This window comes from Amphiprion ocellaris, chromosome 5, assembly GCF_022539595.1.
Source record: "Amphiprion ocellaris isolate individual 3 ecotype Okinawa chromosome 5, ASM2253959v1, whole genome shotgun sequence".
Taxonomy (NCBI): domain Eukaryota; kingdom Metazoa; phylum Chordata; class Actinopteri; family Pomacentridae; genus Amphiprion; species Amphiprion ocellaris.
Window position 1 is genome coordinate 19,309,668 of NC_072770.1, and position 22,714 is coordinate 19,332,381.

The 22,714-nt window shown below is 41.3% G+C and overlaps 1 protein-coding gene across 3 annotated transcripts in view; it reads right to left on the reverse strand.

The window, feature by feature from the left end:
* slc25a26 (solute carrier family 25 member 26) overlaps positions 1–22,714 on the reverse strand; it is a 74,363-nt gene that overhangs the window by 45,693 nt on the left and 5,956 nt on the right. For all 3 annotated transcript variants that reach the window (XR_008601709.1, XR_008601708.1, XM_023295941.3), the window contains exons 4-5: positions 14,598–14,702; positions 12,546–12,593 (exon numbers count right to left, since the gene is read on the reverse strand). Coding sequence is in view for 1 of the 3 variants with exons in the window: in XM_023295941.3 (XP_023151709.2) it covers positions 12,546–12,593; positions 14,598–14,702 (153 nt within the window). In the remaining 2 variants the exon portion in view is untranslated. The remainder of the gene's footprint in view (positions 1–12,545; positions 12,594–14,597; positions 14,703–22,714) is intronic.

A 22,714-nucleotide genomic window follows, 5' to 3' on the forward strand; every position in this document is an offset into this window, starting at 1 on the left:
CCTAAGTACACCTCAGGGACAGAGGGGTTCAGGTCTTTTAAATAAATAAACAAACACATTGAAAAAAAAGTCAATCAATAGAGGGAGCCTGATCCGGCACTCTGGGCCTGTGTTTGGCCTCTCACTTCATCAGAGGGGCCTCGGGGGGGAGAAAGGGAGGGAAGGGGAAACTGAGAGTGCTGGGGAGGGAGAGAGAGAGAGAGAGAAGGTTGGATTACTTCTCTCTTGGTGGTTGTATAGTGCCGGGTAGTGGAAGCTAAAGCCCGCTCTCCCAATTACAGAAAACAGACCTTCATGCTGTCTCACTTGAAGCACACACACACACCTGTCTTGACGCTCCCTTGAGGCACACTTCGCACAAATCATATGCTTATCCAGGCTAAACCTACAGCGCACACAAAAGATAATTCCCCTCGCGCTGAGCACAGCCCCACAAAACCTAAATTTGTCACAGATTAGGGAGTGTTGGAGGCCGGGCAGTGGTGCGCATCCTGCAGCATGAACAACATGTCCCTTTAAGGCCTATACTGTGTAACTATGAGGAGTGTTCAGCCTTAAGCGACGTGCAATCACTCATCTACACCTTTCCAGCTCCTCTGCGCAGTAAAAACTAGAGTGTGACTGCACTTGCTGAAGAATTCCACCTGACAGTTTTGAATGCCAAGGGCAGTGTGGAGTGTGTGTGTATGTTTAAACAAGCCAAACTAGGGAGAGTCTTGAGTGCCGGCACATCTCCTGTGAGCCAATGGTATCGCAGCTGGCCCCGGTTCCCATAAGCCCCCACAGCCTGCCGAATCTCGGCACAGTGCAGTAATATTCCTGACAAATTAAGACTTGTTCTAAGGTGGAGGGAGAGAGAGAAAGAGAGAGAAGGAGGAAAGGAAAAGCCTAAAGGTGGAGGTGGTGGGGGAGAAAACAGTGCGCTGGCAAAGATTCAAGAGAGCAATTCCATCGACATGAGAGAAATGCTTCCCAGAAAGCCTGAATAATATTTATGTTGTGCTGGAGATTTTTTTCTTCCTCCCACCTGTGTGCAGTTTTGTGCAGCTTGTTGCTTCGAACTGTACGCATGATACAGCAGAACAGGCCAAGACAGAAAGGCAAAGCACACAAACCTTATCAGGAGACACCCGATGCTTTTTCTCTATAGTCTTTAAGAAGGAGATGTGCAGTCAAGCCTGCTGCTAATGAAACATTGTGATGTGATGTCCAAAGTAAAAAAAAGCAAGACGTAAATATTGAGAATTTATTCATTCAAACAGTGGCTGGATCCATGTAAGCGTGCATTATGAATGTTAAGGCACACAAACTGTCATATATCATTGCCAAGCTGGTATTTGAACATATCATAGAGCAAATGTGCTGCATTTATTCCAACAGTTATATACAGGCCAATGATATATTGGATGAGCACTGGGTTAAAACCATGACAGTTTGATCTGTCGTAGCCACTGATGGATGGTATCAATGGCAGAGTGCATATTCGCTAGTGAATGGTGATATGGTGGATACAGGAAGCCCTGAGGGTCAACCAATTAGCTGTTGACAGGAAGAGAGATGTATGGCTGCCTCAGGATCATCTAAAGCTGGGAGGGAGACGTGGGAGAATGGACTGAGAGAAAACATGTTGGCGATGAAGACTGAGGCACAGAATAGGAGGGCACAGCTGGTTGGAGGCTACTGAGCGGGTCATTCCACAGTTTCTTAAAGCAAATCATCCAATAACTGATACAAGCGTGTTCTTGTGCTTATCCAGGGTTGTGTCTCTGTGGCAGCAGGCTAAGCAGAGCATTTCAGATGTCCTATGTTCCAGTTTCTCCTGAGGGATCTCAAGACATTCCTAGGCCAGATGAGATACGTAACCATTCCAGTGAGTTCTAGATCTACCCCATAGTCTTTCTCTGTTGGATGTGCCCAGAAAATCTCCCAAAAAGTGCCCAGGATGCATCACAATCAGATGCCTGAATCACATCGGTTGGCTACTTTTGATGCAACAGAACAGAAGCTCTATTCTGAACTCCCTCCTGATGTCTGAATCCCTCACCATATCTCAAAGACAGCCCTGCCACCTTACAGGGGAAACTCATCTCAGCTGCTTGTAGCTGCAAACTCAATATTTTGATCAGTACCCAGAGTTCATGACAAACGGTGAGGGTTGGAACATACATCGACTGTTATAAATCGAGAGCTCTGTTTTCCGGCTCAGCAGCTGAAATAAAGAAAAGTCTTACAGTAGCAGTCCAAAATTTTGAATAGCACAGTATTTAGAAACTTTGTTAGTTATGCAGACATGTGCTATATATGCTGCCCACCATACAATCCATTAAAGCGCCCATATTGTGCACATTTACAGGTGTATAATCTTATTTTTGTGGCTGACTATAAAATGTTTTTACATGTTTTAAAGTTTAAAATACATTTCTCTGATACTGTACATTGGTGCAGCATCTCTTCTCTCTGTTCAAAACGCTCAGTTTTAGCCCCTGTTGATTTAACTCCGATTTACTCTGATTGGTCTGTAACTGTAATCCCAGATATATGAGAAAACAGAGACATAGATCTAGCAGAGGCAGCTCCAGTGAGGATATAATGTCTGCTCATTGTCAGTTTATAGGGCCAAATTAGGTGGTAGGCTGGTGTTATGCAAATGTGTTACATGATGTTGTAAATATGTCATCAAAGAAAAGCCTGGATTTCAAGGACATGTGATTTCTGTGGAAGATAATAACTTCCTAGGGCCTATTTCAAATGCACAAAAAAACAACTCTATAACAGAATGACAGACAGGGAAAACCCCAAAAAGCCTGATATAGGGTCTTTACGGATAAAACTATTCAGAATTTTTTTTTATTTTATATGGAGAAAATTACATAATGGAGGCCAGTATGAGTCTTTATACACATGTTGTTTCTCTGATCAAAATCAAAACTAGAGTGCACAAGATTAATGTAGGAAGTCATGGAAGTGAAACTGACAAACAATGCTCCTGGGTTTATTATGACAGTTAGCAGGGCAGCAAAACCTGTCATGAAGGAAGAAGTTCAGGTGTTTTAACTGTATATACACAGTTGTAGTCGTACATTTGCCAACCAAAACATTTATATGCTGACTAGTTTCCTGTAAGTGCATTTCCAATGAAACAAAGGCATTATTGAAAACAGACAGAAGTTTGGCTAACTTCAGTACTGTATTGCCATCACAGTATGCTCATGATGCAGCATCAGTGGTTACCCTCTGTCATATACAACACAGGATAAAACTATCATTTTCAGGCCAGAAACCGTTTGACGATGGGTTGGCCTTTAACCAGGCTGATACTGTGTAGTTTGAACACAGCATTAAAGGCAGCCTCAGTAATGGTGTGACAGTTAGTTTTCTAAGGAAAAGGGGCAATCTAGAGTAAAGCAAGCAGGAAGGTCCAGAATAAGACTGCTAGCTTTAATACGTCCAGCATGGCACACACACGTCTGTATGAAACCCACATGGTTGAGGTGCAGACACACAAACAGCATGTTCTCTGGGAGCAATGCCCACAGCAATAAAACACAGACCAGAGTCATTCCAGCTGACCAATCACTGCCTGAAGGCCAACTGAAACGTTGCTTTCCCTGTTCCTCACTCACACACACATGGAAGCACATCTTATCAGCTGGGAATCAGATAAGCACAGCAGCAGCACAGCTGGAAATAACAGAATCCCCATGGTCAGAAAAGTGTATACTGGCAGTGACACAACTAGTCTGAAAAAAACTTGCAGACAGATGAGTCAGTCAAACAAGACCATGTATGGGCCTGATCAATCCATTTAAGGGCTTGACAAAAGGCAGCACAACATAATGGCAAGCTGCTCTATCATTAGTGAAAATGAAAGTACCGACCCTTTATGGATAAGACAACTAAACTGCTTTACTGTATCATTCAGCTTGTCACTGAGAGAGCAGTTCTTTTCAGTAGAAACTAACAGAGACACGAGGAGCTTAAACTGTATTTTTTGCTGAGAAACTGCATACAGATCATTGTATCTTTTGGGTCCAAAAATGGAAGCCAGTGCACAAGTGCTTTAAACCTGTATTCTTTCTAAAGTCCAACAGGGGGCGACTCCTCAGGTTGCAAAAAGATACCAGATTGCATAGTAGTCTATGAGATAATTACCCTACTACTCACTTCATCTGATACCTTAGTTAACATTTTCCTTGATAGTTTAAGGTCTCAATCACTAGTGTCAATATTTTTTGAGGGCAGCATGATGTTCATTTTGTAAATCATGGTGTCGTTTTGAGGAAAACAGATAAAAAGTTTGTAATGTTCTGGGAAGGGGCTACCTTGTGATTGACAGGTCACTACTGTATCACCATGTGTCACGTTGTCAGGTTCTACAGTCAGATCCAAACCTGGTTCATTATGTCTGATTTCAAAAGGTGACCACCACATTCCAAGCTTCAACAGTGGTCCACAAACCAGTAGGTGTAGGAGAATTACTCTTTTCATGCCATGCAGATGATCTTGAAATGCTCCTTGCAATTCCCAATAGTAGGTTTTTAGGTTAATATGTCAAACAATAAATCATGGATGAAAGTACTTCAATACTGAGATCCAGTAATAAAATATAGTTTTACTGTTTTGGCTAACCTTATCAGTGATGTTGGCAAACAAAATAGCCATTTGCCTAATAATCGCTTCCTGGACTGATCCACCCATTTGTAGATTATTCTTGAAAGATTCTTAGTTTTCACAGCACACTGCATCACATTAGTCTTGACTAGTGCAGGGGGCTAATTCTTGACTGAATGCAAAAGTTTAGACAGTGTAGAAATAAAGAAAATTTGTTCTAATTTTGTTTGTCAGGGGTCAGAACCCCAGATCCTCTTTGGTTTTCAACATTTAGCCCCCACTTTTAAATCAAAACCAGGCACAAATGCTCACAATGACAAGTTATTAGTGATGCAATGATGTTAACCATCATCATTTTAGTTTAGTGTGTTTCTTATTAGCACTAAACAGAAAATACAGCTGATGCATTTCTCAGCTTTGCAGGTATTTGTCCATAAACCAAAGTACTGGACAAAGATTTGGCCTGATGATGGCACCAGAGTAAAAGTTGAGTGATGTTCAATTTAACCCTTTGAGCCCTACAGTAATTTCAATGTCTTTACTTTTAAGCTCGCTTCTTGGTCTTTACTATGGCCAGCTAAGCATGCAGTGTATTTCTAATGGCAGACCACTCATGAGATAAAATATTTTAGTTTGGACCAAAGTGGTTATTCAACAATTTATTTTGGCAAAGGTAAAAAAGTAAAATCTTTCATGAATTTGACATTGTTCTAGAGATTGTAGCAACAGCAAAAAAAAAAAAACCACCCTGGATCACGTAAGAAACTACTTCAGCTTATGGTGAAGGTAGATGAGTGCTGAATTATGAATTGGTTTGAACTCCTAACCTCTGCTGGGGTTGAGTGAGGTAAATGCTTTTGGTGCAGTTGACACTTTATATTCCTTTTTTTCCACTGGACATTAAGCAGTGACATCACAGCATGACCCTTGACATTCAGGTGGTTTGTTCCAGATGCTTTCGGGCCGTAAGCACCGCTGCTAGCGAGACGATGGCTGTGGATGGGGGAACAGGGGCAAGCATATGGCTGGCTGGCTGGGTGGGGGGAGCAGGTGCTGCTTCTGGAGAGCCTCATATGACGGTCAGAGAAAAAGGGCACTTACACAACAGAGAAATTAGAATACAAACATGCAGACAGTAATGTGACTAAAAAATCACTGTCTGGGTTTAATATGATTTACACTCCAAAAGCTGATTGATTTTCCAAGGGGTCATCAGTTATCATCATTTTCAATTGGATGTTACTGTAAATCCGCAGAAATGAGACATGCCTGGCTTTGGAAAGTAGGGGAGAAAAGGATGTGCATCGCTGGTTCTCATGTGAGAGTAGCGGTGCTGTAAAAAAGAGGTGGGTTAACCTCTAAGTACTGGGTGCTTCCTTATGTCTGGCTTCAGCGCAGCACTGATTTATCCTCCTTCCACTCCTTCCAATCTCACTCTCTCCTGTCACTCCAGGATATAGTAAAAACAAGACATTACTGTTATAATCTATCGATTCAGAGTGGTTCTGACTGAAAGGTTAACTCATGTTAAAGTTTATTTTCTCATTCAGCGACGTTAAAATAGGCTAATTGACTGAGATGGGTATTACAGTAATGGGGCAGTTAGGGTATTATGTCACTTTAAAACCTGCTAAACTCAAGTGGAATAGGTGTCCAATTCAAACTAAATCTGCATCCCAAGTATGACTGTCAGGGGACTAATACATCAGTCTCAATCCTGTGTACTGGCACCAACATACAGGACCATATTCTTGACACCTATTTCCTTCCACATGACATCCAAAACATTGCTGTCCCTTTTCCTTCCATTCCAGACATCCACCCAACCCAACACACACACACACGCACGCACACACACACACACACACACACACACAGTCCCTTACCAGGCCATCGGGACTGTGTGTTATTAGAAACACATGTGGTGCACCAAAGGTTTTCTGCTCGAATTGAGACAAACATGCACCAAGTTGTGGGAAGCAAACATAGCCCAGAGACCAGGAGAGACACGCAGACTAACAAGGCCACCATGGCCACATCTTCGGCACTCACACACATGCACAGTGGAAGACAAAGGCATTAAAAACAACCACGGCTGTCAAAAACAACTGTGTCTCTTTCCTGGAAAAATGTCTGGCAATAGAATTTGGGAATAAGTCTCTCACATAAAAACACAGAAATGCACAGAGAATCCCTGCATTGTGAATTATGGCCGCAATGACGGATTTTTGAGTGGACTGATGTGTTCAACGGGGACAAACGTACTTAACGTAAGTGTGTGATCCATGGGTCTCAGTGGCACGGGCTTCCAATGCATCATCCCGAACAGGGGAAGCACAGAAAGTCCTGCGCTGTCGCCCGGCCAAGTCCACACTGAGCAAAAAGGCACACGTGGGGGTCCGACAGCATGGCAGCTTAGTCTTTAAGCCCCTCCAACTGCAGAACTCATCAATAAGACCACATGTTGATCTAAGGAAGGTTACTGAGGTTTAGTCAGATTTGCAGCAGATGTCCCGTTGCCAATGTGAACCTCGGAGGGACTGAACGTATGAAGGGGGCTGCAATACGGTGGCTTCATGCCAGCAGGGATGTATGAGGAGGCACAGAAAAAGACAAATGTGCAGATACGATTGTATTCTCATAACTAAACTAATGTGAATGACAGGTGCAGCCAGTCACTCTGAAAATTATCCCACTCATTTGTCATCCATAGTAGCAGTGGGAGTAAAAACCATTACTCCCTGGAGTGGCATCTGTGATAAAGTGATAGGAATCCTCCGGTGATGAAGAGGTAGTTTTAGAAGGTCATCAGTCATCTAACAAGGGTCGACTTGACCTGCAAACAACTTAGACGGAGGCTGCATTTAAAACGATATTACATAAGTCAAGCAGGTGGACAGTGAAGAAAAACTAATAGAGATCTGATCTCAAGATTAGAATATGCATAGACAAATAAGACTGGGACTTCTCTTTAGCTGCCTTCGAATTCCTTTCATCACAGGCACAGGTTCCCATTTGGCATCTTGAATATAAAATATTTTAACCAAAAGGTTTAAGTTCATACTGTCAATTTTCCTGTTTCTTTTAGTTGGCAGATGAAAGTTAGAAATGCCATAATAACAAATCTCACACATGCTGTTTGGGTTGGTTGTTTCATGGTGGTCTGCTTGAGCTTTAACCACTGATGTGAACTTAACGTGAGCCGTACCTTTCACTCACACCTTCCAGCATTTTCCCCTCACTTCTCGTTTTTTTTTTTATGAACACACTCCAACACTAAACATAGCCCAGATACAAATATAACACCACCTGCCTGATATACTCGCAGCACAAGGTAAATTTATCTATTATTAGGATTTAGAGGGATAGCGCAGAGGCTGAGAGTTAACACCACAGCCTCTCAAAACTTTCAATGCATGCTGAGAAAGGTGTGGCTTCTCTTGCAGCCTTGCAGACGAAGCACATTTTACACCAAAAATTTGCAAAAAGACATAGAAGAAATGTTCTGAGGCATGTTTCTACATGGTGTATACAACTCTATTTATGGAGTTAGAGGTTTTTAACTCAATTTCTATGTCAAAACATGAAGCAATTGGATCGTTAGTCTGCTTTAAGTTGACCCAAACACAAGTTTTTCCTTTAATTATGTCCCTGTGTGCATCTGTATTTGTATATGATATATGTGCCATCTGAAAATACAATACCATTTCTAACCATGTGCTACACCACATTCTAAACACCAAGATGGACAATCTTTTGTGGTTCAGGAGCGCACACACACACACACACACACACACACACACACACACACACACACACACACACACACACACACACACACACACACACACACACACAGACACACACAGCCCTCTACAGGTCAAGTCAGTCATGTCAAGGATCAAATCCACAGAGGTCAACAGGTTTTCTCAGCCTCACTGAGTAAACAGATACGGTAGCACAAGTAGCTCACGTTCTTTAAAACATTCACTTCTATCTTTAAAATCAACACTGCTCAACTGCATTTCACTGGCAGTTATTTTCCTCCCTTGAAAAAGCTGCTAAAAATCTTATTTTACAATTGTGTAAATACAAACTGCAACAAATTGAAAGTTGCTCTTACAAACAGGACAAAATGAAACAAGAAAAAGACACAGCACAGGTGAACACAATCACCTAGCTGGTGGGCATTATATTTCATTTTCAAGTGACAGGTTAATATTTTTCTTGGTTTAATTTCTTCTTTTTCCTCTGTGCAGTCTTGTGGGATTTTCCATTTCATTTAATCCAATCTTATTAAATTTTTTAAGGTGTTGAAGTCATCCTGCGAAGTTGGTTTGCAGTCTGGCTCAGAGAGACTAATGGGAGCTGCTCTGACAGGATACAACTCTGAAACACAAAGCAGCAGGAAGCCTTCACTCCTTCACACGTGTCACACAAATCCTGCCTTTACATAGGTAGAGGAAAATAAACAACCTTTGCTTCCCCTGCCCTTTCTCCTTTCCTTCTTTCTGCTCTCTCTTAGTCATATGAGGGTGTATAAACATGAGCCTCTGTGGATCAGTGCGCAGAGACAGGATATTAGAGTGATTCCCCTCACGTCTCCTTTTTGAACCTGCATCACAGACAGCGAAAAGTGGCAACTTTCCAAAAAAAGGGCCATGCAGGGGTCACCTCTCCTCTGCTGCATTCCTGTTGAGACAGATTTAACCTCAGCATCCCAGCAGAGGAAGCAGAAACCCCGCACTGCTCTGGACAACAATTGTAATTTAGACTGTTTGCACAGGGTGCATTACAGTCACCAATCAGGTTAACTATGAAATAAATGTCCATATCCAAGATATAAAAGTAAAGATGGCATAAGCAGCTAACATTTGAGGTTTGTAATTTAGGTTTATAATTGGAAATATAATTACAGATCAGAAAGCAAGGAACAGAATAATTAATTCCCTGCTTTTAATGCAATGTTTTAAAGTTTTTTTTCCGCAATGTGTGAGCAGTAATCATCATGAGTAGACCACTTTAAAGCGTGGCTTCAACAGTGGGATCTGTGTTACACATACTTTTGTGACCACAGGCAGGTGTCCATTTATAATTTCTCCATGAACATCATATTCCATGGTAGTCAGCAACCAGAAATGATCCGATCCTCATGTTGATTATCATCACTGGTGACGAGAAGAATTTTGCAGTTTTCAGGGTGCTTGAGGAAAACGTCAAACTAGAACACTAAATGATATATTATTTTCTCATCTTTTCTCATTTGTCACCCATCTGTAGCTCAAAGTCACATGCTGATCCTCAAAACTCCAACTCCAAACCCCTAAAATCAGTTGTAAAACAAGCCACAGCTGCAGAAATGTCAGCATTGGAACAATGTCACTTGGTCCGTTGGTGCCAGTTAAAACCCAAGTTAGCAGGTCTTTCCTTGCAGCCAAACTCTTTGATGGAGGAAGCAGAGAGAGGATCAGCAAGGGATTGAAGAGGATATGGATAAAGAGGAAACAGAGGTGTGGTATGGAGGAGTCTGGATGGAGAGGTGTTTCATAAGCCCTGCTGCCAGATCCTGTACCTTGGGTTTCCAGGTCCCAGCTGTAGGGCGAGGACTTAGAGGCTGATTCAGAGAAAACTATGTATAACCCCAGTAAAGGGAGGACATTCCAACATTGGACCTAACTCTCACTTAATGCTCATTTACCTTCTCCGTGTCTGTGCTTCCCAATTTAAAGTCTAGACAAAAGTGGATTCAGATTAACTGACTTTTAGACCGAACAGGGTATCAAAAAAGACCAAAAATGTGAGATATATACATATATATATAGAGAGAGAGTGGCTGCAGGTTATAATCAGTTAGAGGCTTTTCCAGGTGGCTGAGGCAACACTGTCAGCTTCACTTACACCTGTCACTCCACAGCTCTCATACCAGCACATTACTAAATTACAATCTAATAACCCATCTCGGGCTCATTACTCAAACTGAGATTGCAGCAGTTCAGATCAAATCTGAGATCACCGTGCATTGCTTTAGATCGGGAAAAATAAAGGGTTTGCCATAAAAAACTCTGTAACTGCTGTGCATAAATGTCATTAAGCTGGATTGGTAATGATGGGGGAGCAGAGAGGGAGGATGAGAGAAGGGGGGTAAATACAGAGAATGAAAAGAGCGAATTGAAAGAAAGTCAGGAACAAGCTTCTTTGGGCAGTACCAATCTTAGCCCGCCATCTAGTGGTAAAAGATTGTACGGTCCAAAAGGAGACACATGGGGAATCTGGACACAAGGACAACCATCACAAGATGACGACGTTTAATCAGAGTCTTGCTTAGACTAAACGGGTAACCTTGTGCGTTTCAATACAATGACACCAAGACAACATCATCAGCTCATATCTGGGAAATGGAAGAATTGTATTTTCTCTGAATCTCACTGAGTTTATACGCAACTCAGTGGCAACTCAAGAGAAGCTAACTGAGCAGACAAGTTACTGTGCAAAAGTAAAAAGAAATAAATCAAGTTTGAAGTAAAACTTGGGGTCTTGTTGGGTTTGCTGTGTAAAATTGGTAATAAGGTGCAGAAAGGATAGGTTCAGTGATCTGGATGCAGGTTGGTGTAATAACGAGAGCCAGATCACAGAAGCAGCGACACCTCTACTCCTTTACTCCACCTTCCAAGTCGATCCGAGTGGATCTTTGCACATCCTGCGCAAATGTGATATCATGCCCATCAGAAATGCCTTCTGAAGGCTGCCTAATGAATTTATAGCACAGAAAGGACCCCAATTAGTGGGCCAGCGAAGGGAGGAGGCGCCATGCCATACCACATAAACAAACTTATCTTGACAGGGTCTCTTGGCCAGAGGAGGGAGATAGGCAGATAGCGAAGGGGGCTGAGAGAAAATGAATTACCTTCCTGACACACGTCAAAGCCAATCACCACGAAGCATCCTTTGCCGTTCCTGCGCCCCGAAATCCCCGCCGCCACCGTTGCGTTTCATCTGCTAGTGTTAGTATGCACACAGGCCGTGCGCCAGCCTCCAAATGTATTCATTTATTCAGAGCCCCTCGGAGAAATCACAGTGTCTTGTTGTCCTTTTTTTCCCTGGCTGTCCAGATGGAATTTGCGTGAATAACATCAGTTTAGTGAGGCAGAAAATAAGTACAGGCTAGCACAGCAGAGGGGACTAGATTACGCCCTCACCCACCTCCCCAAAAAAAGACAAGTGTCACCTTCATATACTTCTTACTCCCCCTCCATCTCCCGCTCTCATTTTCTTTTCCAGTTCTATTGAAACTTAGCAGGTAAGGGGGAAGCTAAAAGTGAGAGATCCATACAGCGTTCACCACAATTATTTTGTGTTATTATGCACCGTAGGTGCAATTAAACAGAAGCTCATGAATCAAAGAACTAGAGCGGCTTTTTCATTACAAAAAGGTGAGTGGGCTTCGAGGGAGGGCAGCCCCGTGCTCATTTATCCTTGTTTTGTTGTGCATTTATAATGCAACTAATTGCATTAATTAATCAGATGTACTTCTAAAATAAACGAGAGCATCTTAAGCAAGTAATTGACTGAGATGAAAGTGAGGGGAAAAAAAACTGTAAATCAATATTTCCAACTTCTATAAAGCCCAAGAGAAATTAAAACGTCTTTAGTCAGAAGATTGGGAAACCTCAATATCCGTCCAACCAATCAAAAAAAAATCACTAAACAAGGCTTCTTCAAAGAGCTGAGTAACTGTTTTTAGTATAAAGAAGTGAAATTGATTTTGGGATGATCTATACGATGTACTTCGCAATTACCTAAAACCAAACTTTACCAAAGACAAATAAAACAAGAACACAGACTGCCTTGAAACAGGGTTATTGTTTGTGACTTTATTAGTGGATGACAGGTAGAAAGGCATAAGTGGATAAGTGAGGGAGAAGAAAACATCCTACCTCTCTGAGAACTGTGCTGCCATATCCTCTGTACAAGCCTCGAACACCCTGCTCAGAGAAAACAAAAACACTTATCAGAAACACACTCTTGATTTGACATAATCTAATTTGGAATAACCTCAGCAAATAAAGAAATGTTACATGTAAGAAATAAAATCATTTTAAAACAATCAAAGCAAACCACATGATTATTTCATAAGTTGCAATGTTCAATATTTTTACACTAATGGGCAGATGAAACATTTGCATGATTCATCTGCTAAAGCAAAGTTTATTACAAGTTCTTATAGTTTTTTGGCTTCATTGCTGTTGATGAGATTTTGCACACCAATGTAACTGCTGAGAGCTGGATTTGGGTAAATGTATATAAGTATGCTTCAACTATAGAACTTGCTGACACTCATCTCCAAACTTTCTCTAAACACACCTTTGTAAAGTTGGAATTGATGCAACTGCATCTGACAATTTCTGAAACTCTATGGAAATGATAATCCAACGCTAACACACATTGAATGCGGTCATTAACGATTAAGATCGGTGGAGTTAAGAGAGTTCTCAGACTCTCTTTGTTCATTCTTTACACAAATACTTCCCTCACTTTTCCATCTCATCCACTCATGAACCACAGACTGTATAAAAAAGATGAGCGTAGTATCTGGGACCAAAAAATAAAGCGACAAAATTCGAAAGTGAAAAACATTTAAACCTGCATTTTTGCTTACAGCCGAGGTTGTATACAGAAGTCCGACTGTATAGAAGTCTATGAACAAAGTTATCCTGCTTCTCCCTTGAGAGTAGAATAGAAGAAAAAGTACAGTATGTTTCAGAGCAGGGCTACCTTATGATCGACAGGCTAGTACCGTATTATCATGCAAAATGTTCTTGCGTAATCTACCACTTGTTTTAGAGGGGTCTGGTTTCCAATGACCAAGATGAGCAAAAAGGCAAACTTGAGCCCTCAGAACAATATTCCTACAACCCAACTGGTGATGTTATAGTTGCTACATCCATCTTTTATATACAGTCCAGTTCATGAACCAGATAACTATTGAACGCCTTCAGGGAATTTCTTCATATCTGGCACAATGTCTGCTTGGACTCGATAAACTGATGAGATTTTGACTCAGTTTAAAGGTGTCACTAAACACATTTCTGGCTACAACTAAATGATTAATATGCTAAACCTGACAGAATTTTACATAAATGTCTAGTGGGATAAAATGAAGCAATGAATATCATAATGTTCTGCAAAAAAAACTTTTCTGTCCCATTTTTTTTTGTTTCAAAGTGGGGAACTTGAGATTGTTACCATATTTTACATTTGGTCAGATACTGAGCTGGTGACACTAATCCTGAGAGACCCACTGTGAAACTGTGCTGACTGTATAGATCTTCTGTGCTGTCAAGGACAAGATGTGTGAGAAGCAGCCACAGTTTAGACTTTGTGGCTTCTTATAATATTTGAATCCTTGTCTGTCATGTTTAAAATTTTGTGTTTGGTCAGAATCAGCTTTACTAGTCAAGCATGTGTACACATACAAAGAATTTGACTGTTTTTTTGCTTCTCTCAAAGAACTTACACATTTGAAAGTCCTCACTACATAGTAGTAAATAAATGTGGGAAAACGTATGAAAATTTCAACTTTCTGTCTAGTTATGTTTTCAATCTAGTGAAAAACAGCATGTGTGAACAGGACTGCGCTTTATCCACAATTACAAACTCTCTAAACCTTGGAACGCAACCTTTTGGAACGCCTACAAACACTGCTACTTTCAGAAGTGGCCACAATTAATGTGCATGAACTAGTTCCTTCCAAGCACACCCCTTTAGCATTTTGTGTCTGGGTTCAGGATTGGTATGTTTAAAGCCTCTTTGATCATCTGACTTGCTCTAATGAGACTTCTTCTCTGCAGACTTCTTCTCTCTCAGTAATTAAGTTAGTGAGCACAGCAGTACTAATACCAAAATGAACGATGACCAAAAACCACTAAAAATATATTAAAACGAATGAAATAAAATGATCATTAAGGAAGCCTTTGATCGCTAGATACCTCTTCTCTGAGCGTTGCCAGCAACATGTTGTAGGTGGTGGATGAGGGCGAGGCTTGGGTCCTCTGTTTGACCACCTCTGTGGGCACCCGGATCAGACACGCCACCTACGAGATTAAAAAAAGACAAGTTAAACAAAAAAAACATATTGTGTCAAGTTGTTTCCTGAATTTGCAAAGGGTTTTAAATATCCATCCCTTAAACACCCCACCACTTTGCACACACATGCACCACTCCCCTCAGTGCCCTTTTGCTGTACATGATATTACATTGTTTATGTTTTTGCTATGTGGCAGGTGGCCATGACATGAGGAGAGCAATGAGACCGACTTGACAGGCTAACAACTGCTTTAGTTAGTGTGCAGTTTAGCCAATTTACAAACCCATACACATAGTGGACATGACACCAGAGCAACAGTTGCCATGTCTGCAAAATGTCACCAGGTTGACTGTATGTCTGTGTCCAAAGAACAAGCTTTCATCAAACACACCAATACATCCAGATCCACACCTCACTAACCACACTCCCTGCTCAAGTTCCAACCCATCCACCATATGTCAACAGAAATATGGACTGCCAACAGCTAGTGAAGATAGACATGAATATTTATGCTTCATAACTCCCACCGTCCTAAAGGCAGGCAGGCAGGCAGGCACAGCTGCCCACCTGGCGACTTGATTTCCCATTTATCCTGCATCAGAGTGGAAATACCGGCTAACGGCAAGCAATCTTACAGAGCGATTGGTGAGCTGCCTTCCCGCTGTGACTCCCCTCAGTCACACAGATGCCAGGCTGCCGGTGCCACCCTCACCACGGCAGCATGAAGTGGGGAGGGAAGCAAAGACAGAAAAAGTGATGGAGGCACTGCAATAAAGATGAAATGCATCCTTTTCCTGTTTCGCTCCCTCTCCACTCAGCTATCCATACTGATTTAGCATTTGGGAGACAACATAAGGCTGTTTCGCTGTGAGGGGGGAGAAAGACACCCAGCCAGCTGTTGGAGAGTTCACTTCTGTTGGACACTTGTCCTCTCTGTTATCTCCTCAGTCTGACACCAAAGACAGCTTGTGAGCGAGAACATGCATCAGTGGGGAGCACAAAAGGAGAAAGGAGACATCAGCAGTGCTGGAAGTAAAACCATAGCCTGAGCTGGAATAGAATGTGTGTGACTGAACAGGCAAAGTTTTTCGGCTGTATCTAAATCCTCTTGACAACTGATTAGTATTTGGTCCATTTCTCAACTTTGTTTTGACCTTCACAGTGTCATTTTTCCTCCAGGGCAATGGAGATCTTCCTCTTTTCAGGACACAGTGAGCAGATAAACCTCAATCTCTGTACATATGAGCAAAAACAAACGACTTGAATGCGGCTCTATGAAGAATTCTGTGCAATTCTTATGGGTATTTCACATGAGTATGACAGTAGTGTACGTGCAGCCTAATCATGGTGCAACACTACCACCATGTGGCCACACTTCCCCCTCTTCATGATAACTAAGCTGGCCGCATCCATCTCTGAGATCTCATTTGCCCTCCTCTTTGCTCAAGTTACCATTTATAATACACTGTACATCATGTTTACCCCCAAACCAATTCTCCAAAGGACAAGAATAAGGCAGCTAAATGGGAAGAAAGTGGCTATGACAAGTAATTACTGATGTAATTGGATGGGAGGCTTGGAGTTAAGACGGTCTTTCCTCTGCTGTCACTGCAGCGGGGAAGCCAGAATGAGACAGAGATTATACCAAATAAATTAGGGACATTGTTTATTTGGGACTCATTTGTGCACCTAGGGGTGGTGGAATGATGCTGAGTAGATAAAAGATCAAGAGTGCAGCCTCCGAGGGCTTTTCAGAGAGGTGGAAACTGCAGCAAAAGGGGGAAATAGTGAGTTTGAATCACTGGAGACACAATGTGATACAGCTGAGGATCAAGAAATGTAAAGATAGAATGATATGAGAAAGAAAGAACGAATTAGTTTATGTCTTGTTAGCTCGTGTTCAGGGGACAGCTGTAGGAAGACAGGCATCTGGCTCTTCATCTCCTTTGCTCGCCCTTCATTCTCAGTGCTTTCTTTTGGCTTGTAAACTTATTATAAATCCACTGGCAGTCTTTTAAATTCCTGCTTCCATTTATCTTTATTTACAAGCTGCTGAATTCATCATCAGCCTTTATTAGGAATCTGCCTGCCTCTGATTGAAGCCTTTCAGCTTCCCTTGGCATCTTGTTGTTAATCCAAACGACAGAACGTGATTTCGGTCAACAGCAACAGCCACCAAACAACAAGGTAAAGAAGCCAGCATTAAATCATGGAGGAACCACAGTAAGGAATGGGAAATCAGCAGAGACTCACAGCACATTATTGGCATAGCCAGCAAATCAAGCAACAGACTGAGTCATTAAATCGCTCCGTTCTCCTTTCTTTGGCTCTATCCCTCTTTTACAGCTCATGGCCATTGGGACACAGTGGTCAGTCAGGACCGTGATTACCAGAACAGCAACAGGTTAGAAGAACATACAGGCTGTAATAACTGTTATGGACTTCAATTATTTGGATTTATTTGTCATCAAAATATACTGCAAACATGACCGACACAAGACACCACTTAAATGCAGTCACACAAACAACTGAGGAAAATGACCAATTTCTTGAGCGGATGACTGTAGGGTAACTTCATTCATTGATGACAATCAGATAGAACTTTTGCCTTGTTACTACAGTTCAAAAAGTCACAAACAAATTGGCTAAAAAGACAGACGCATATGGACAAATGTTTGTACCAAAAGGCCTCAAAGGCTAAAAACTTCTCTGTATGTATGACTTTGGATAATACCCACAATACTTGAAAAGCATTTCAGCACCACGAAGACTGAAATAAGGAAGGAGGACGAAGGAAGGAAGAGAGGGGAGAAAAAGGTCATAAAAAAAGGGAAGAGATGAGGACACTGCATGTCTCCAACTCTGAAACAACAGCCAATAAATCACAGAGCGTGGCGCTTCTCGAAGGCGATGCATGGATTATTTCTCAGTGCCAAGTTAAGTGGCTGCCAGTTTCTCCCCCAAAAAACTCCTCCCTTGTGCTCCCTCCTTCCCGCTGCCCCCCTATCTTGTCATGTCACACTGTATTTTCCAGTACATCCTCCCACAGACGTGTGGCGGCAAGAAGGGAGGGGGGTAGGACGGTTGTAGATGCGAGAGAAGCCCGCTGCCTGGCCTTGACAAATGAGCTTTCAGGGCAGACGTCGAGCGAATGGGAATGAAGATAAATCTGATCTAATGGCTGGATAACAGCCTGCTAGAGCCTGACAGACGCCATCAGCTTACACATTCTTTATGGGAGCGTCCCACCACTGCAGTCGTACAAACACCAGGACACCTCTGGCGGAGGGGATTTCTCTCATTGTCTCGACCCTCCCTCGTTCTTTCTCTCTACAACTTCAGACTGTCCTCCTCTCTGTCCTCTTTCTCCATCTGTCCTGCTTTTATTTACAAGTGAAGCCAGGTGTTAAGTAGGTTAATGCAGAAATGAGATTAGCTTTGACATATGAAGAGCAGAATGCAACAGCTGTACTAAGTTCCTGTCTTCAACCAAAGCACGTTTTTCCGCCACCTGTGATCCAGAAATTTGATTAAATTGTGAACTTTTAATTTAGCATTTAAAACACACAATTCTCACAAGTCTATCACATTAGGTGTATACTCTGATAAGTCTCGTTGTTGCTTTACATATTAAAACAATCCCCTTCCCCTTGCAATCAAGGCAAAAATTGCTTTGATTCAAGCCTTCTCTACTCCTTCTTTCAATTTTCATCTCATTCTTTGCTCAGAATAAAATCCGAGCCACGACTCCCTCTGGTATGTCCATAAGAGACTTTCACTTAAGTCCACATCTAGTAACTCAGTGCCAAGTCAAGCGCATCATTCTCAGAGGGAGGCTTGGAGATGAAATTAGCAAAGCAATAAGTGCCATGAAGCTTCTGCTGTGAATGTTGTGGAAACAGTTGGTAAAACACAACTAAGTGGACTCCTGAGGAAAGAATCATGGCTTGATGAAGGGGTGGAGTGGGGATGTCAGTCAAGGACCAAGTAACAAGCTATTTTTTAAGTTCCTGTGTGCCAAAACCTGACCAAACCCAGCTGCTGCCCACAAGAAGATATCAAACAAAAACATTGAAAACAAGTTACACTGAACTATCCTGACAAACAGAACTAATGCAGACTGGTGTGAAACTCTACTTGAGTTTGCATTGATGCTACTTTTTTCAGTCAATTAGATTTGGAAAGAGGTGAGAGATAGACAGCAATTGTCAATGTTTGTGTCTGTGTGGTTTAAAGGAGACTGTCGCCACCAAGATAAAAAATATCAGCAAACTTCCATGAAGTTAATGAGGCTATTTGCTAAAATGTTGGATAAACTGGCATTTGATTGATTGATAAATACATTTAGCATAGTTTCCACTAAAATTTCAAAATAATAAATCAGGTAGTCACTTTTCTAAAGCATCGATATGCCCCTCTAAATGAAAACAAGAATGTATTAGAACAATTTCTCCCTGTCAAAACTTTAGAAAAAAAAACTCTTCTCTCCTTCTCCATTGGGTATTTTGAGTAAAAGTCCAAAGATGGAGAACTTGTGACAGAGAACAGAGAGCAGAAAACCCTCAAACCAGGAACTTCAACAGGGGTACAGTGAAGAGTGGAGATTGGAGAGTCAAAATTTGGGGCTTCTGATGGAGCCATGAACTCCGACGGGCACACATTCATTCAGCCAAGAAAATATTCAAGCAACAAAAGCAGATCTTTTTCAGGACAATGATCCCAAGCATAACTGCTGCCTATTGAAAGGATACTTTCCTGAGGAGAAAATCAGTGAGGCCTGACCTCAATCCCACAGAGCACCTACGGGATATCATAGAGGAATACATAAACTCATCCATACTCTGGTGCAAATGAACTGAAAGATTTGCTGGTTGAAACATGGAGAAAACTTTCAGCACAGCTATTACAATGAAACCGATTCCAGGCCCAGATGTTGTCAGGCAAAGGATGATAAACTAAATACTAAAACATTGTAACACAGGCTTTATTGGAGCCAGTATCGGATGCCCAAATACTTCGTCTTCATTATGAACTATCTGATATTTTAACATTTAAAACCTAACAAATGTCTTTTTGGGGAACATTTTGTCTCACAGGTGTGTTTGTTCTATCCTTTCTTAAAATAAATGATATTTGCTGGAACATTTTGTTGTCAAATGCAATTTTAAAGTTCAACTTATTGAACCAAATACCAGTGTAGAAAAGCAGCCCTTGTAGTAACAAAACAGAAAAAAACATGCAGCAGGAGATAGGTTTAGCGATGTGAGAATACAGCAGGTGAGGCTTTTGACTTCCTCAAAAACACATGAGAGAGACTGACGGTGTATCGACACATTAGAGGCGTTTTTGTTGCATTTGTCAGTCGTCCGTCTCACATGCATTTGACAGAACAGATGCAGTACTATTGTAAATTGCAGCTTTTGTAGATGGTAGGACTGATTAAATAACAAAAATTGGACCATTTAAGAAAAAACATCTGCTGTGCCTCCTGTGTAAACACCCAATAAGATGAGTGATGGTGGGGTAAATCTAGATATACACACCAGACTGAGCAGTCAACTCATGATGGAGTCTGACATCCCCTCAGCTTACAAAGAGCACAACCGTTTTACAAAAGAAATCATAAAGTTGAAATCTCATGAATAACATAAGCTTCAAGTTAACTGACCAGCTGAGTACAGTTACATGTTGCTTTGTGTTCTTTTTTGGATCATCCTTATTTCAATTAAGGTTGGACGACATTGGAAAAACACTGACATTTCATATTTAGTTTTTCTGTGAAGAAAAAATACAGGAAATTTCACCAGATGATTTGATTTTCTCTATTTGGAAAGAATAAATCATTCTAGAGTGATTGGGTTGATTTTGTAATGGAGGGAAAATCTGCATAGAAAATAAAAAATTATTTTAACAAAGTTGGAAAAAAACATTTGGAGCCTTTCTCATATGGCGAATGACACAGGCAAAGACATTCAAAATAGCTTATTTACTTTGGATGACATTCAGATCTAGCTTTACACTCATCATGCTGAGCTCTCTGGTGACATTTGAAATGGTAAAATAAATGAGTCATGCGAGACATTGCCGACAAAGTACCTGCTTTTGGGTCAAGGCCAAAATATTTCCATACAACTGATATTGCACTTATTTTTTGCAACTAAACATTCCTTTTCAGTTTTTCTCTCTGTTCCTCAAACATTCTGCTGAGCACTTGTAGATCCTGCATGTCAACAAACTGCGTATCTTGTTAAAAAGAAAAATACTTTTTAAAAAACTCAGTGTGTCTAAGAACCCATAAATCTGAGGAAACTACATTGTCTCAAACAGATTTCTCTTGTAGATTAGTCACAGAGAAAGAGAACAATGTGAGTTTTATTCTTGTATCAAGCAGCAGAAAGTCACAGACTGATGTGATTGAGTTAACTTGCCTGACCTCACATTGCACGTCCTGGGATGTGACTATTACACACATACATATAGCAACATCAAAGCTGAAACTGTAAACTGTGCAGCCCTAATTTCTGTCACAAACTTGTGCAACATAGTGTAGTATTAAAAAACACACGCAAAAGAGAAAAACTAAGTACGCAGCTGTTTGTCCTATTGACCAAAATGAAAAAAATGTTAACCTAAGGGGTTGCAAGCAGGCTACAGGGTTGTTGCAGGATGGTGCTCAAAGAAGTTATTGAGTGCTAAAACAAGATGCTGTTCTGATGCAGAAGCATGTCCCCCAGTATCAGTAACAGAAATACATGATGATAAACAGAAATAAGAAGCAAAACTTTGCATTTGAGGCATTTAACATGTGGCTTAGACAACCAACTGATAATCAACTAATTGTTAAATAGGTTGACCCTCAGTGCTACAACTTTTAATTAAAAGTCATTAGCAGTGACTGAGGAGACACAGAGACTTATGTGGCAGCTATTGCATCACAGTGCAGGCGTTTAGACCTTGCATACAACTCAGGGCAGCACTAGGGTAGGCCTTTGATGGCTAAGCCTGAAGATTACTGTCTTTGAACAAGATGAATTCAGTTGCCAGAATGCAGTGAGATACCGCCCCTGCTCTGCTCAGCTCCACTCTGTGGATTTGTGCCTTTGATGTGATCAAATCCAGAATGGGGTTAAAAGTAGTCACGACCTTTGCTTCACCTTTCACATTCATCTGACTGTGACGCAAACAAGAAGCTGAAAAAATGTCCAATTAGTGATGGAAGTATGTCATAATCTTCTTATCCGACAGTCGTTGTCAATCAATAAACAGTCATTAAAATGAATGAAACACAGCAGACATTCTTTCATATGCTGAACAAGACATTTTAACCGTGAACACATAATAACTGCCATAACATCAGCTTGATTAAGTAAGCAAATCAGCTATAGGCAGACTGTCCTCGTTGTGCTCTGCCTGCTCTGAATGAAGTCATTAACCACCACAGAAGTGTCTGTCATGGTGAACGTTGCTAGCTAAACTCCCACAAAACTCTCTGCTTGCCAACACAGAACTACCCGTAGTCCGAGCAACCACCTTGTCAGGTCAGTGCAGTATTAAATACAGTAAATAAGCCGCACTATTCCATCTCATTAAACAGTAAAACTAAGTACTACAGCTAATGTACAACACATTTTCTGATATGCATGTGCCTCATTTTCTGATTATTGGTCAGTATATTTATTAGGTCAAAAAAATAACATCTCTAATACCAGTTGTTAAGAATTACACCCAGTATCTGCAATAACTGCTACATTGATGGCAACAACTTAGAGGATAGAAATGAGATGCAGCTCCTTTGAAATGTGAATCTGAGAGTGAAATAGTGTCATCTTTTGAACACTATGAGGGTCAGAGACACAGATAAACTCAAGTAGGGTGAACACCCCCCCAGAGAGAAATAATCTCATTTCATAAACATGCAAAACTTGGCTAAATTACATCCATCCAAAAGCCATGAATACTAAAGCCCTAGAATTTCACAGATATCCTGGGGTATAGCAGGGGGGCATCCCTCTTTCCATA